Below are 15202 nucleotides of genomic sequence, written 5' to 3'. Positions count from 1 at the left end.
AGAAATGTTAAGAATCAAGGGGTAAACCTTATTGGATTGACAAGTGACTATCACACATGCAAAAGGAGAGCTAATATCTCTTGCACAAACCTAATAATACCTTATAGTACGCTAAATATTGTAGATAGTTGAATGAAGCTTGTTGTAGCCGCACACAAGCTTGTTTAAACATATGCACAAAGGCTGCCATGACGTAGGAAGAATTGAAGAAAACAACTCCACACACAGAGCCATTTTGTGAGCCTAATGAAATACCTCGAAGAGGCAAGGGAAAACATCTCAACAACATCCAAAGCAGAACTCTGGGCGGAAGGGAGAGCCCAAATGATGAACCTTTTTTTTTGGGGGGGGGGGGTTATTTATTACTCACACCCCCACTCACCCACACATTTGGCCCTATGTAGGGGCACCTTGCCTTGGGCCTACCTTGGTAGCAGGAGGATCGAACGTGGGCCGTGCTTGGTAGGCAGGGGTGCGACCATAGGGCTGCTGGAGCAGCTTCCAAAATGATGAACCTTAAATGCCTATAAGCCCTAAAAGTGAACCCAAAGCTGGTTAGATCACAAAAGCAAATGTGGCCTTTCCTCAACCAATAGTTAACCCTCGTCATTCCCCATTTGGGTTTCACTATGACAACTCGGAGCCTCGGAAAGTGAGCGTATAAAAAGGCTCTGCAGTCGGCCCCCAAAATCTGCTCCGATCTCGTCATGGGTCCTCGAGAATTCATGGCGGAGAGCAAGCTTCAACTTGCGTTGGATGCATCTTCTTAGCAGAATTGGATTTCTTCGTCCTGTCTCAAAATGGCAGATGCCTTTGGATTTCAGCCAGGGCAGCAGACGGAAGATTTTTCCGTCTTGGTCAAGCGAACAGCGGAAGCTTCGTTTTCCGCATTCAAGGAGCTGTGCGATAGTGGTGCGGAACACTCAGACGTGGAAAGGAAAATTGGCCTGTTAAAGTTTATCGCCAAGACCAGGCAGCGTTTACTTCGCCTTCTCGTGCTATCCAGATGGTGTTGCCAGGTCAGTGCGCGTTGAATACTACAGTATGGGGCTGTATATTGGCTTGCTCCATCTTAATTCACTTTTGTTTGGGAGAGAAATTGATCAATTGGTTCTATTCATCGCCTGCTGAGGGAGATGGCGTGCGAAGAAGAAGAAGAAACAACAGCCCGTGTGCGTGTGTGTGTGTGAGAGAGAGAGAGTGAGAGAGAGATGAAGAAACTTGATGTAGATTAGTATTCGAGTTATGAAGTCTTTTCATCACTTTGTTCTGTCAATGACTATTCAGAATCTCTTATACGATGCATGAAACATTGTCTAGTTTGCTGCTTATGTCAAATTATGCTATGAATTGCACTACCTTATATGATGATCATCTGAGGTTAGCACACCTCAGTGGACGATGCCTGTTTTTAATATGGAGGATTGATTGGGAGGTCAGCTATTATTCTGAAACTTACCTCAATAAATGATCCACTTCAAACAGCGGATGGCTAGGGAATATCCCCCTCCCCCACTTGTGTGTGTTCGTAGAGAATTTAAATTGTTTGACGAGGCTAAAAATTGTTAAAGGTTTATTGTTTGACAAGACAAAATTTGCAGCTTCTTTTGCTATGTCATTATTTTGAAACACTATTGCAGACCACAAGTTGCCATCAAATTCGTAATGTTCTTGAAATTTTCCTTTGGCAATAGTCCTCAAGCACAAGGCTTATCAAGCTCTTTATGAAGGAGTCTTACTAATGCTTCGCTCCGCCATGCAGATTCCCTTGGTTGAGTGTTGTCAGCAGCTTGTGGGGACACTTTCAAATCATGACACAAGTTTTACCCAAGCAGCAGACTCCCTATACTTTCTTCATGAAGGTTTACAACAAGCCCGTGCACCCATGTATGATATACCCTCAGCTGTGGAAGTGCTGCTCACAGGCAATTACAGGCGTCTACCTAAATGTATCGAAGATCTAGCAATACAACCAATGTTGGCTGGTGAGGAAAAGGAATCAACTCTTGAAAAGCTTGACACTATGTTGCATTCAAGGCTGCTTGATGTTCCACTTCCAAGAGAGGTGTCTTCGGTAAAAGTTGCTAATGGAAGAGTCACCCTTCATGTAGATGAGGAGTTTGAGGTTCAGTTGACTCTTGGGTACAGGGGAAACCCCTGTTTGTGGAGGCTATTGCACTTAGAAATTCTTGTTGGTGAAAGCAGTGGCAGATTAAGTCTTACTGATTTGCAGAAAGGTGCTCTCAGGGATGATCTAGAGCGACGAATGGCTGCTCTGGATGATCCCTTTGAGATACTATACTCTGTTTTACATGAGTTCTGCACTGCTTGGGTCATGGACACAGTTATAAGACAAGTCCGTGCATTACGACAAGGGAGATGGAAAGATGCAATTCGGTTTGAAATTATTCAAGATGGCTCCACCGGAAACTTAGGCCAGAATTTAAGTCAGGGACAGGTACCAGCTTCTGATGGAGACACTGATATTGGCAGTGGCAAATCACACCTTTCTCCAGGTCTAAAGGTTTTTTATTGGCTAGACCTATCGAAAGGGGCAGATTGGACTTCTTCTCCGTGTTTGAGAATTGAACCAGGGCCTGATCATCATGTAACTTGCTCTCACATGCCAGCTGTAATTGATCCAGCTACCAATTACGAAGTGCAGTTTCACATTGATCTGAAGTCCATTGATGTTGAAAGGCTTCTCTTAAGGGCTATTTCATGCAGCATACACACTCGCCTCCTTGAAGTGCAGAGAGGGCTCAAGAGTAGCAACAGAGTAGAGACTGATGTGATCTTGCAAATCTCAAGGAATGATGGAAGGAGCCATTTATCAAGGACAAGAGATACTAAGATTAACGAGGTCTGTGCACTTTCGGCAGTCAAAGGTCTTGAAATTCATGCTTTTAAAAACAACACATAACCTGATTAGATATATGAACGACAGTTTGAATTGTTAGCTCATTGTGCAGGACTTATTCTTTGTTCATCTTACAGGTGTGTTCAGTTTAGGCAATGTCAAATGCTTAATTTACTAGTTTGACAAGCACTCAATGCTCGTCTGTTTTACATTTTGCATTTAAAGCACATATTTTCCATGCCATTTGTGAAGTTCAATTTCTTGTAAGGGGCATATGAGCTTTGGGGTTTTCGCTATTCACTACAGATCTCTTTATAAGTGTCATGTGATTTTACTGATCTCTTTTGTTTTGAATGAGTGATGATGGTGTATATGAAACTAAAGGGCGGCGAATAAATATTAACCAGCAATTCAGCCGCTTAGAGAATCATTTCAACAACCACCAAACGGGGAGCTAGATTGCTCCTGCTCAGAAACCAGACACTCGATTGGCCCCAAAACTTGGCGCCCCTTTCGGTATTTCTTTATTCTTTTATTCAATAATCAAAGATACAACAGACATTGTTGGAAAGGTCACCTCCCCATCTGTAAGCCCCCATATGAGGAGAGTGTTGGGGAGGGAGACCTAGGGCAGGACATGCCCAGAGGAAAGAACAGAGAGAGGGGGCTGCCACATGGTCAGCACCTCACAAGGTCAGGACAGCAAAAGGGGCTGCCACATGGGCAGCAAACAGGCTGCCATGTGGGCAGCACACAGCAGGCTGACAGAATCATGGCAGGCCAAAAGGCGCCGGCAAAGGGCGCACACGTGGCGGCAAGGGCAGACTGGAGGCTCCTGCGTGGCAGGCTGTCTGGCAGGGCAGATGACGCAGAAGGGCGGGGCAGACCAGCATACCAGGTCAGCCACATGGAGGCATGGTGGAGCAGCAAAGGAGGTTGCTAGTAGGCAGGGACCTACCTTTATATAGGGCTGGGCCCTTGCCTTGAAAGGAGGCCAAAGCCCTAGTGTTGTGGGCCAAGGGCCCTTGTAATGAGAGCCCTTTAAGGGCGGTTTTCCAGCAGACTGGTCGGCCAGAATGATGCTGCTGGTCTGTTTTTGGCCAAAAGGAGGAATCCAACTAGACCTAAAGGATGAAAGAATATGAAGAGTACTATGATGTTGAAAAGCATATGGAGTGAAACACTGTCATGAAAGGGTATTAAGGTGAGTGTCATTGATAGTTACTATCAAGTTGACTACTTTGTTGCATACTTGGTTGCACAACCTCATTCAAAGAGGAAATTTCAAATTGACTGCTTACAATCAAGTTGACTATTTCAACGGGCAGGCCCTTGGGCCTATAAAAGGCAGGCCTTGTGGCCTCATTTCATATCTTCTGGAGCAGCAAAACACAAGCAGTCAGGAGCAGCAAAACACAAGCAGTCAGGAGCAGCAGGAGATCTACTCTTGGAGCCTATTCCTGGAGGACCAGCAGAGAAGGAAGAGCTGCAGACTAAGCTTGGAGGGCTGCCTATCTAGGCTGACACACAGGGCAGCAAGGTTGAGAAGATCATTCTGGACAGAAAGTCTACAGACGCTCGAGGTGGAGCATGCGGGCTCGAGTCTAGAGATAGCTGGCAGATAGGAGGAGTACCTTGTGGTAAGATTAGAGGACCACACCATTGGTGGGACTCTGGATCTATCTCTGTGTCCATAGCTTTTGGACGGAAACTTGTGCACCTCTACTATTGATCCATGATGCTCTCATCTCATCAAGCTCCTCTCCCTCGGCTACATTGGCAGCTGACTCAGATGCATAGAAATCTGTGATCTCTCGATGGTGACGTGTGGCATCAGCCCATGCTGCTCTCTGGCCTGTCGCATCAGTGTGTCTCTCTGTCGGTGCATCTCAAGCAGGTAGAGCCCAACACAGACCTGATCGTGAAAATGTATCAACCGTGTGAGTGGGCCAAAGCCCTGTCCCTCCTAAAAGAGGCAATAATATCGTCCTCGGATCTCACAGTAGACTGGGCAAACACATAGAAAATGTTCCTGTGTCTTGATCTCCCCCATCTGGCATAGTATGCAAGTCCTCTGCTCTCTGGGTATGCCTGCAGCTCTCCCTACCTTAATCCGTAGCTGATGTGATGAGACTCGTAGCTGACCAATGGCGATCCTTAGTGCATGTAAAATTCTCCTGTCCTTAAGATATTGAGGTTTGATGACAAGACCATGCTCTGAGATCCTCAGGAAGTGATCACGGCAGAACTGGATCTTGGTGGAGAGCTCCTCTCCCCCCCAAGCCCTAGATGTATGGAGTTGGAGGAGGTCCAACTGTATGATACGGTTGATTTCATCTCGTGGGATCATCTCGGGTGGCGCGTCCTGGTTGTACTGAAGGGAGGAAGTTTGTCCATCTAAATGCCATGACTACTAAACCATGTGGATACTTGTGTGTACCATGCTGTATCGACACCACTCTCTGTGAGTCGCTTGGAGGACTAATATGCTAGTCTCCGTAGTCTTCACTGGGGTAAGGACCAAACTCTGTGGAGAAACGTCACCGTTTGGAAGATGGCATCAACCTGGAGGGGGGTCATGGCGAACTCTGCCTGTATAATCTGATGAGGGACTGAGGGTTTACTTCGAATCATGCTGGATCCCATGGTAATCTCTCAAATCTCTTCCATTCCGTCGTTGAAATGTCACTCCTCCAGAAAGGTGCTGCATACATGGTAGTCGGTCTCACCAGTGTATCAAAGAGCCAGCCCTTCGTCGGGGGGTCTTGGAAGTGTGCCTGGAAGCATCATCTCTCTAGTCGGGCCAGAGCACCCCGTCCTCGTGTGAGTCGTGCCGTACCTGCGTGGATCATTGTGAAACCTGGTCCAGTGAACACTATCCCCAAATATGTGTAGGCCTGCACTATCTCCACAGGCTTTCCCCGGCATGTGAAACTATGGTGACGGGATACTACTGCTCGCGAGGTGTTTGAAGATCATAACCTTGGTCTTCCCAAGGTTAACTGTCAAGTCTCTCTTCTTGTAGAACATCTCCAGAGCCTCTAGATGTTTCTGCAGCCCCTCTACGGAGGATGATATGAGGACTATGTCATTGGCATACAACAATATTTGCACCATCAGGTCAGCTAGGAGCGAATCCTCTCCGCCTAATCGATCAACAAAAGAAGTGATCTCGTCGATATAGAGCCCGAAGAGAGTTGGTGATAGGAGGCAGCCTTGCTTTAATCCGATGGTGCTCTCAATCCAATCTCATAAGTCTCCTGGGGCACGTATCCTCCCTCTGACAGACTCATATAAACTCATGACCCCCCAAATCATGATGGATGGGAGTTGTAGTTCCTGTAACCTCCTGATTAAGTGAGAGCGTGGGATAGTGTCAAATGCCTTACGAAAGTGTAATGAAGGGGAAAAAGAGGCCAAGTTAGAGGCCCTTTAGGTGGAAAATGTGGAGGGACTATATAAGTCTCCATCCACCCACTACTATGGACTTTTTGATGTGACATCTAATCCTATCTACTCTCCCTTCCTCCTTCCTGCCTACGCTCACTCCCTCTCAATCTCTCCCTCTCTTTCCTACCCCATTCTCTCTCTCCTATCCTTTCCTCTCCCTCTTCCCCTCTCATACATTTGCAATTGAGAAGGGAGCTTGGATGCATCAGCCCAGACATGCTAGAGTCTGTACCCTTTGTGACATGCATACAGTTGAGACGGAGGCACATGTGGCTCTACAATGCCCCCGATATGCACATATCAGGGAGGACTATGAGCAAATACTGGAGGACTCTGCTCAGTTGACATCAGTTCTCTCTACTGCCTCTCCGGCAGCATGGGGATCTTTTATCACTCGTCTTTTTACCTGGCGTCAGGAACTCATAGACTCCTGACCCCTCTCCTTGAGGAGACTCTATTTTACATTGTATTGAGACGGGTCATTTTTGGCCCCCCGAGGACGTTAATAGACTCTACTTCTACTTCTACTTCTCTCTCTGTGTCCCTACCCCTTCTCTACATTGGTATCAGAGCTCCGATCTCTGGCACCTTCGCTTCGCCTTCATCCTTCATTCCAAATCCCAATACTATGCCACCACCAACTGATAACACTCAGACAGGGCTGTAACAACGACTGACTTATGTGCAATAAAAGACTTGTGTGTTAAGCTAGCAAATGAGCAGCGCACACGCCAGTCGCACAAGGCCAGCAAGCTTCGACGCCAGCATCACCAAGGGCTTCATAATCATCAAGCTATGGTTGGAGATAGCATTTGCCAAGCCACTCTACAACTGGGTCTCCTGAAAACAGCATCAAAATGCACGCTTTCGTGAGCTCAAAAAGGGCTTCTTGTTCCCAAGCATAGTTACCGTGGAATGGGAACGTTCCGGGAACGTCGTATGCTAGAACGGGAGCGGGAGCGGATCGGGAACGTCGGGGAACGCCACGTCATATGACATGTCAGCATATGACATAAAATGACAACATTTAAAATATCCAAGATTAAACTTTAAAGTCTTAAACATTAAAAATTTAAAGACTCTAGAGTTCAGAGTCCAGACTCGAAATTGAAACTGAAAAGAAAGTACATTGCATGAGGATATATAATAGCTGAAAATACAAAAAGCTGGCTGCTGAGTACAATGTACATACAACAAAAGTATCAAGTATGACAAGTACAAAACTAGCCTCAAGGGCCAAGGTAACTGGTGAGTCAAAGACTAGTCATCAGCAAGTTGGATCTCATCCTCCTGTCCAGGCTGTCCCTCAATTTGGTCATCCTGATGCTGCTCCACATCATCCTCTCCCTCTGGCTGATCCTCACCATCATTGTCATCAAGATCAAGGGAAAATCCAATAAATGGCTCTGGAGTACACTCAGCCCTGAACTTGTTAAGCAAACGCAAGTTTGCATTAACAAATACAAGGTCATTTGCCTTCTAGACACCAAGCCTGTTCCTCTTCTTGCTTGCAATGTTCCCAAAACTGCTCCATAAGCGCTCACAGGGCGAGGAGCTAGCACCCTGGCTAAGCACTCGAATGGCCAATCTTTGCAGCAATGGTGTATCTGCCCCATAATCCTCCCACCACCGTGCACTGGATATCTTGAACCTATCATTTTGTGCATCTTGCAAACCGAAGAGGCCTCTCTTTTGTCGATAAAAGGAAAGGTCTTCACGAACCCTCCTCCTATCATCTCCATCGGGTACAAGCCTCCTCAAGATATCCTCCCAGCCCTGCACAACCTCTGCATCTGTCTCTTGTCCTTTACCTTGAAATTCTGGATCCACCACAAATGCAGCAGCCTCTAATGCAGAGTGATACTCTGTCCACCTGCCTGTCGCAAGACGAGATAGCTCCTGTCTCCTACCCCCATCCAAAGTCTGTAGAGACTCTAGAGATAGGATTCTCTCAATCATCCTGTCCATCCCCTCGTACACCTTGCCAATGCAAGGCTCATCTCCATCAAGAAGCCTCAACATAAGAATGATTGGCCGCACAACCTGCAACAATGCCTCAATAGTGTCCCAAAAAGTGTCATCAAGAACTATGGACCTGCATCGAATACCTGCCACTGAGGTGCGCTCTCGCCATGCATCCCACTCCTCACAAACTACAAGCTGCCTCAAATGATTCTTCACTTCAAAAAGACGCTTAAGCATAATGAAATTATATGCAAAGCGTGTTTCTGAATACTTTAAGAGATCCTTTGGGGATCTCTGTCGAAATACAGCCAAAATGTAGTGGTGGCGAGTGATAAATGAAACAATGTGATTGCCCATTTCAATAAAAGGCTCCACCCACTGCATCTTACCAATATCTTTGAGGAGATTGTTGAGCCCATGTGACATGCAAGGAGTAAAGCAAATATGTGGGTACCTATCCTCAATGATCCTCCCTGCTGCCCTGTTTGAGTTCTCTCCATCAGAAACAAACTGGATGACATTATTGGGACCCACATAATCAATGGCTTCACTCCAAATATTTGCCAATCTCTTTGCAGTTTTGCCCGCCTCTGAATTGTCAATAGCTTTAATAAAAAAGCTACATCCTCTGGAGTATGCAAGGATACCTTGAATGGAGCGGCTCCTACTGTCACTCCAACCATCACCCATGATAGTGACGCCACATCTACGCCATACATCCTGAATGGGTCCCAAGGCATCCTCTATGGCGGTCCTCTCTGTGGCTAGAAGTGTAGTGCGCAATGCCTCGGATGAGGGTGGAGCATAGCCAGGTCCGAAAGAAGCAATCTCCTTCACCATATCTGCAAAGTATGGGTTGCGGGCCTTTACCAAAGGAACATCTGCAGCATAAAAAAACCGTGCCACTGCTGCATCTACTTGTGCCCTCCTCCCAGGGTGCCATGATGCCACAAGACTAGCCTGCACTCGACCTCGTGAAGCCTGCGTCTGGGGCGCATTTGTTCCATGCACGGATGGCTGTGGAGCAGCCCCAAATAATGGAGTAGATGCACTCGCTGAAGATGCCGCACCTGTAGGTGCAGCTGATGATGATGTACCTCGAGGATCAAGAATAGAGGGCCGACTCCCTGCTGCATCAAGTCTATCTGCAAGTGCCTGCAATCGTATGATATCTGCTCCTGACACTGTAGGGCAAACAGAAATGCCTTTGCCTCTAACCCCCAACAAATGGGCTCGCACACGATCCGTGCCTCCACTCTTAATGGAACCACAAAAGTGGCATTTCCACTTGCGTGACCCTCCTCCTCTTGCACTATCATATCTGGACACAAGATCCACCTCATTCCACCAAGGAGATCTGTTTTCTGCATCTATGCCACGAGGAGGTGCCATTGAAATTGATAAATGGCTGAAAATAAAAAAAACAATCAAAATGCCCTTGCATGAGACATAAGTAAAGTGTCCACTAACTGGAAAAAAATGCAGCAAACTAGAATATCCAAATTCCAATGTTCATTGCGTCAAATTTTAAATTTTACCTGCTCAAGAGTCAAGTGCCAACCAAGCAAGGGAAGGGGGCAGCCAAGGTAGGGAGAGTGTGGGCCCTGGGCCCTGGGGCAGCCAAGGGGCAGCCAAAGGGGAAGCCAAGGGGCAGCCAAGGGGGCAGCCACTGAGCCAAGGGGCAGCAGCCAAGGGGGCAGCCAGCTGCCAAGCCTCAAGGTAGGGAGCAGCCAAGGGGGCAGCGGCCAGCCAAGGTAGGGAGCAGCCAAAGGGGCATCCAACGGGACAGCAAAGGAGGAAGGCAGCAAATGAGCCAAAAAAGATGCAGCGGCTTATCTAACCGCCGCCGCCGCCGTCGCGCAGGAGCACATAGGCCGGAACGCCCGGAACGGGCGTTCCGCCCTACATTCCGGCACGTTCCGGAACGTTCCGGAACGTTCCGGCTGTTTCGTGCGTTCCGGTCCCGTCTCGCACGTTCCGGGCACACGTGCAGCTCCGGACCGGCGTTCCGGCGTTCCAGGAAGGCGGAACGCCGTTCCGCGGTAACTATGTTCCCAAGACAGTTGCGACTGCCAGACAAATCGATCGTGAGCAGCCCGTCTATTCAGGAGTTGCTTTGCAAGGGTGTACCCAACGGTCTCGATCTGCAGCCCATCCTTGCTCAGGCCCTCAGCCCGTCAGCCGCCATAACCTTAGTTAGTTTGGTCTAGTTAGGTTGGGTCAAACTAACTAGGGTTGAGTACCTCATGGGTTGGTTAGGTTAGACTAACCAACAATCCTAATTGCCTTAGGAGTCTTAGGTTATTGCTGTACTAACTGTCCTAGGTGACTTAGGGAACCCCCCCCCCCCCCCCCCCCCCCAAAAAAAAAAAAAAACGTTCACTTTCAGCCTCTTTTTAGGGGCCTTTCAGAGCTCTGTTTGGAGCCATTTTGGCTCTGTTTTGAAGCTTCTTTGACGACCTTTCTTCTGAGCCTCTCCATCGACATTTTTGTGTTTTCCACATATATCTCCGGGGTTCATTACAGCAGGGTTTTGGTTATCCATTTCTCCTTGCCTATATTCAAGCTCTCTCTCCAGGGCCAGTCACCATGGCACCAAAGCGTGTTCCTCGTGATATATCGCATGACTCTGATGAGGTTGCTCAGTATGAGCAAGTGCCTGCCACAGTGGTTGCATCCACTGGTGGTGCAGAGGTTCCTTCCACTCAGCCTCTCTCTCCTGCATTCCGGGAAGTGCAGGCAGCGTAAATGCAGTGGATGCCCTTTCCTCTATGCTTTAGGGTGCTTTCCGCTAGATAGGCCATGAGTTCAGCCAGTAGCTTACCACAGCCATGGCTATGCAGGATACGGCTCTTGTCTAGATGGGACAACAGATTGGTCAGCAGATCACATCTGCCATTGTTATGCAGGATAAGGGTAAGCAGCCCGCACCCCACAGCATGCACCCCAGCACGGGGACCATTCAAACAGTCAGGATGTTTTGTCTGCTCCACGCAAGGGTTTTATGGCAGATGTCCGTTGTGCGTATGAGCATCAGTCTTCTGGACTATTGCATGTACCCCATGGGGATTATCTGGACATAGATGATGCATTTTCTGTGTCACAGAGCACCTTCTTGCAGGATGTCGGGCCATCTGTTGGCTCTCAGCTTTTTGCATCTATGCAGACTGAGCCGTCTCTTTTGGGCTGACCCGTTGGTGTGCATCTGGTTAGTGCTCCTTTCACCACACCAGCGAGTATGCTTGGAGTTGGCTTGGGTTTATATGGCAGCCCACACCCGTGGGAGAGAGGTCAATCCTCTTCTCAGCCCCTTGGTATGCCATCATTTCGGAGAGATGCCTTTGGGAGTGAGACCCAGCCCGGAGTTTATGCACCTATCGCTCCGCCAACGAGCACATATAGCCAGACGCAGCTAGTGCATCAGATGGCAGCAGCTTCTATGCAGCAAGGGGTTGGTGGTGGGCAGCAAGCCACTTTTGATGACATGTTGGCAGATTCTTTGCGTTCATACAGGGCCCTACTTGAGGCCATCAAACTTGAGATGCCCTTCTCCGATTATGTGAACCTCAAGCGTGATGATGCACAGCCAAGGATATGAAAGACAAACTCACAGTGCATAAGTTTAAAGGGGACACTCGCACTCCCAATGAGTTGGAGGAGTGGCTGACGAAGCTGGAAGACTATTTCCGCTTCTACCCCAAGTCTGAGGAGGAGCGCATCATTTTTGTAGGGATGCATATGCAGGACTATGCCCACACATGGTGGCGATACATGAGGGATTCGCCTCAGAAACCAACCACTTGGAGGGGTTTCAAAGAATTGATGGTCACTACATTTGTATCTCCACTTGTATTGAATCAATACTTGGCTGAATTTTATGCCTTGTCACAAACCAGTACGGTCCAAGAGTACTTGCAACTCTTTTGGAGGCTTTCCCTGTTTGTGTAGGACCTATCTGAAAAGGAAAAGCTGCTGCGTTTCATCCATGGGTTAAGTTCTTCTCTCGCTGCAGATGTGAAGGCACATAACCCTCAAACAATTGAGAGGGCAGCTCAGGTTGCAGAAGTATTCGAGCCTAAATATGTTGGCAAGCACAGAAATGCCATGGGCGACTTGCATGCTATGGGGTATGACACTGAGTCGAAGCCTAAGTTTGCTGAGTGGACTGACAAGAAATCTGCAGCAGCACCATTTCCTCACTTTCCTACTGTCTCGAGTAGTAAGATGCTGTATGCCAAGCCTTACAGGTATCCTGATGCCAAGCCTGGAGGCAAGCCTACTGCTGGAAATGAGCAGGCTGAGATAAAACAGCATACACGAGCAATAATGGAGAGCAGAAAGAAGGCCAACTTATGTTTTAAATGTGGCGAGAAATGGACTCCTGAGCACAGGAATGTGTGCAAGATGCACAACCGTGGTACTGCCAAGCTCAGAATGATCATTGACCTCTCAGATGACGAGGAATCGTTTGACAGGTTCTTTGGATACATCTCAGGATGAGATGGCAAATACACATGATGCAGATGAGGCTCTTGACACTGGAGCCACGAAGGGCACCGACTTTCCTTTTGATCCTGGTGGTGCTACTACGCATGACACTCATGCTTCTCAATCGTACGAGATTCTGCCCACTGGTGGCATGAGAGGCCGTAGGCCAACACTCTTTTCTGTGGAGCATCAGGATGCAGTACCTTTTTATGCACGTGAAGATCCAGGTGGTAATGCTCCCGTGAACGAGGATGAGGTTTATTGGGATGCCCAGCCAACACTTTATGCTATTTCCATGCATGCCTTGATGGGTGCCAAAAGTGCTGATAACTATCAGATTAATATGGATGATTAATGGCAGGATTGTGCATGTGTTGGTGGACAGTGGTAGCACCCACAGTTTTGTTAACTGCAAGACCTTACAGAGGGTTGGACTGATTACCATGGGCTGAGAGTAGAAGTGGCCAATGGACGGCATATGATCGGTAGATCTTGTTGCCAAGATGCAAGGATTAAGTTCTCTGATGACTATACATTTGCAGGTGATCTCTTGGCACTTGACATGGGCCCAATAGATGTTGTCTTGGGCTGTGATTGGTTGCAATCACTGGGCAAAATCAGCATGGATTTCAATGCCTTAACACTCAGCTTTGTCCACAGGGATGGATCACTTACATTGCATGGTATTGCAGCTCCTAAATTGCAGGTCATTTCAGCAAGATAGTTGGCCAGAGAGCTCAAGAGAGGCAGTGCCATATATGCATTAAATGTGTCAGTAACTAAAGAGGGTGGCACTCCCCGTGTTGATGATTGTGATATGCAGAGATTGCTCTCAGAGTTTGCAGATGTAGAATGAAAGCTGGGGATGAGCACAAGACAGCCTTTCGCACAGAGGGGGGACTGTATGAGTTCAAGGTGATGCCTTTTGGATTGACCAATGCACCAGCTACCTTCCAGGCACTATTGAACAAGATTTTGCAGCCTCTCCTTTTCAAGTATGTGCTGGTATTTTTTGATGACATCCTCATTTACAGCAAGGATAAGCATGAGCACATCAGACATGTCAAGCAAGTGCTGGAAATTTTGAGGTTGCATCAGCTTTATGGTAAAGCCAGCAAATGCACTTTTATGGCACAAGAGGTTGAGTATCTTGGTCACATTGTGAGCAAGGATGGCATTCGAGTGGATCTTGCAAAGGTTCAATGCATTGTGGATTGGACGCAGCCACGCAACCCTACTCAGTTGAGGGGATTTCTTCTACAGGCGCTTTATTTGCAAGTTTGCCAAGCGGGCAGCCCCTCTAACAGACCTCTTGAAGAAGGATGCTTTTATGTGGTCTACAAATGCACAGCACAGCTTTGAAAACCTGAAATTCGCCCTCACTCATGCTCCTGTGTTGGTATGCCCTGATTTTTCACGTACTTTCATTGTGGAGGCAGATGCCAGTGGCAAAGGATTAGGGGCTGTGCTAAGACAAGAACACGGGGTAATTGCTTTTGAAAGCAGAAAATTGGATGCCAAGGAACTAGATTATCATGTGTATGATCAGGAAATGTTGGCTATCCTCAATGCTTTCGAAAAATGGCACCACTACTTGTACGGTAGCAAAATCAAAGTTAAGACAGATCGTAGGACACTCAGGTATTTCCTTACGCAGCCCAACTTGTCAATGAAGCAGAAGAGGTGGCTGGCTAAGGTTCAGTCTTATGATTTTGACATCGAGTACAGGAAGGGGAAAGAAAACGTGGTTGCAGATGCCTTATCCCGTATGTGGGCTTGCAGTTTGTCTGCCATTTCTACCATCTACCAGGAGTGGATTCATGGTATTCAGGAAGAATACATGCAGGATTCTAAGGCAGCTTCCATATTTGTGGAGTTACAGAGGCCATCGAGCCAAGGGCATGCTGAATTTAAGCTGCATAATGGGCTGTTGTGGTGCAAGGGCATAATTTATTTGGTGCCAGATTCAAAGTACCGACTGCTGGTCTTACAGGAAATGCACTCATCTGCTATGGCAGGACATGCAGGTATTACTAAGACATATGAAAAGGTTAAACAGAGATGGCTTGTGGCGGGATGTAGTTAAATTTGTCAGTGAATGTTTGCCCTGCCAGCAAAATAAAGTGGACAGCGGGTTACCTGCGGGTCTCTTGCAGCCATTAGCTATCCCAAAAGGCAAATGGACTCACATTGCTATGGATTTCATCACAGGGTTGCCTTCCACAGAGCGGGGATGGGATAGCATTTTTGTGGTGGTTGACAGAATGACAAAGGGGGCCCATTTCATACCCACTAAGACCCGTTATTCAGCATCCTAGGTTGCTTGGCAGTTCATCGAGCATGGTTTTAAGCATCATGGTTTCCCTCAAGAGATTGTCAGCGACAGAGATGCAAAATTTATGGGTCACTTTTGGTAGGAATTATTTACAGCAGTGGGTA

General features: G+C 47.5%; 1 protein-coding gene and 1 pseudogene across 1 annotated transcript in view; one reads left to right on the top strand and one right to left on the bottom strand.

Annotated features, from left to right (window-relative positions):
* The first annotated feature begins 650 nt into the window (after window positions 1–650).
* The window catches only part of SWP (RNA polymerase II transcription mediator), a 69697-nt gene continuing 55145 nt past the window's right edge, over window positions 651–15202 (top strand). The window contains exons 1-2 of the mRNA XM_087396290.1: window positions 651–1019; window positions 1763–2863. Coding sequence (XP_087252416.1) covers window positions 801–1019; window positions 1763–2863 — 1320 coding nt within the window. The 5' untranslated portion in view covers window positions 651–800. The remainder of the gene's footprint in view (window positions 1020–1762; window positions 2864–15202) is intronic.
* Window positions 7571–9244, bottom strand: LOC147886057 (uncharacterized; annotated as a pseudogene).

The sequence above is a fragment of the Dipteris shenzhenensis genome, chromosome 25, assembly GCF_047967505.1.
Source record: "Dipteris shenzhenensis isolate YYH24624 ecotype China chromosome 25, Dip_SZ_1.0, whole genome shotgun sequence".
Classification (NCBI taxonomy): Eukaryota; Viridiplantae; Streptophyta; class Polypodiopsida; order Gleicheniales; family Dipteridaceae; genus Dipteris; species Dipteris shenzhenensis.
This window is presented reverse-complemented; position numbering and strand designations above follow the sequence as displayed.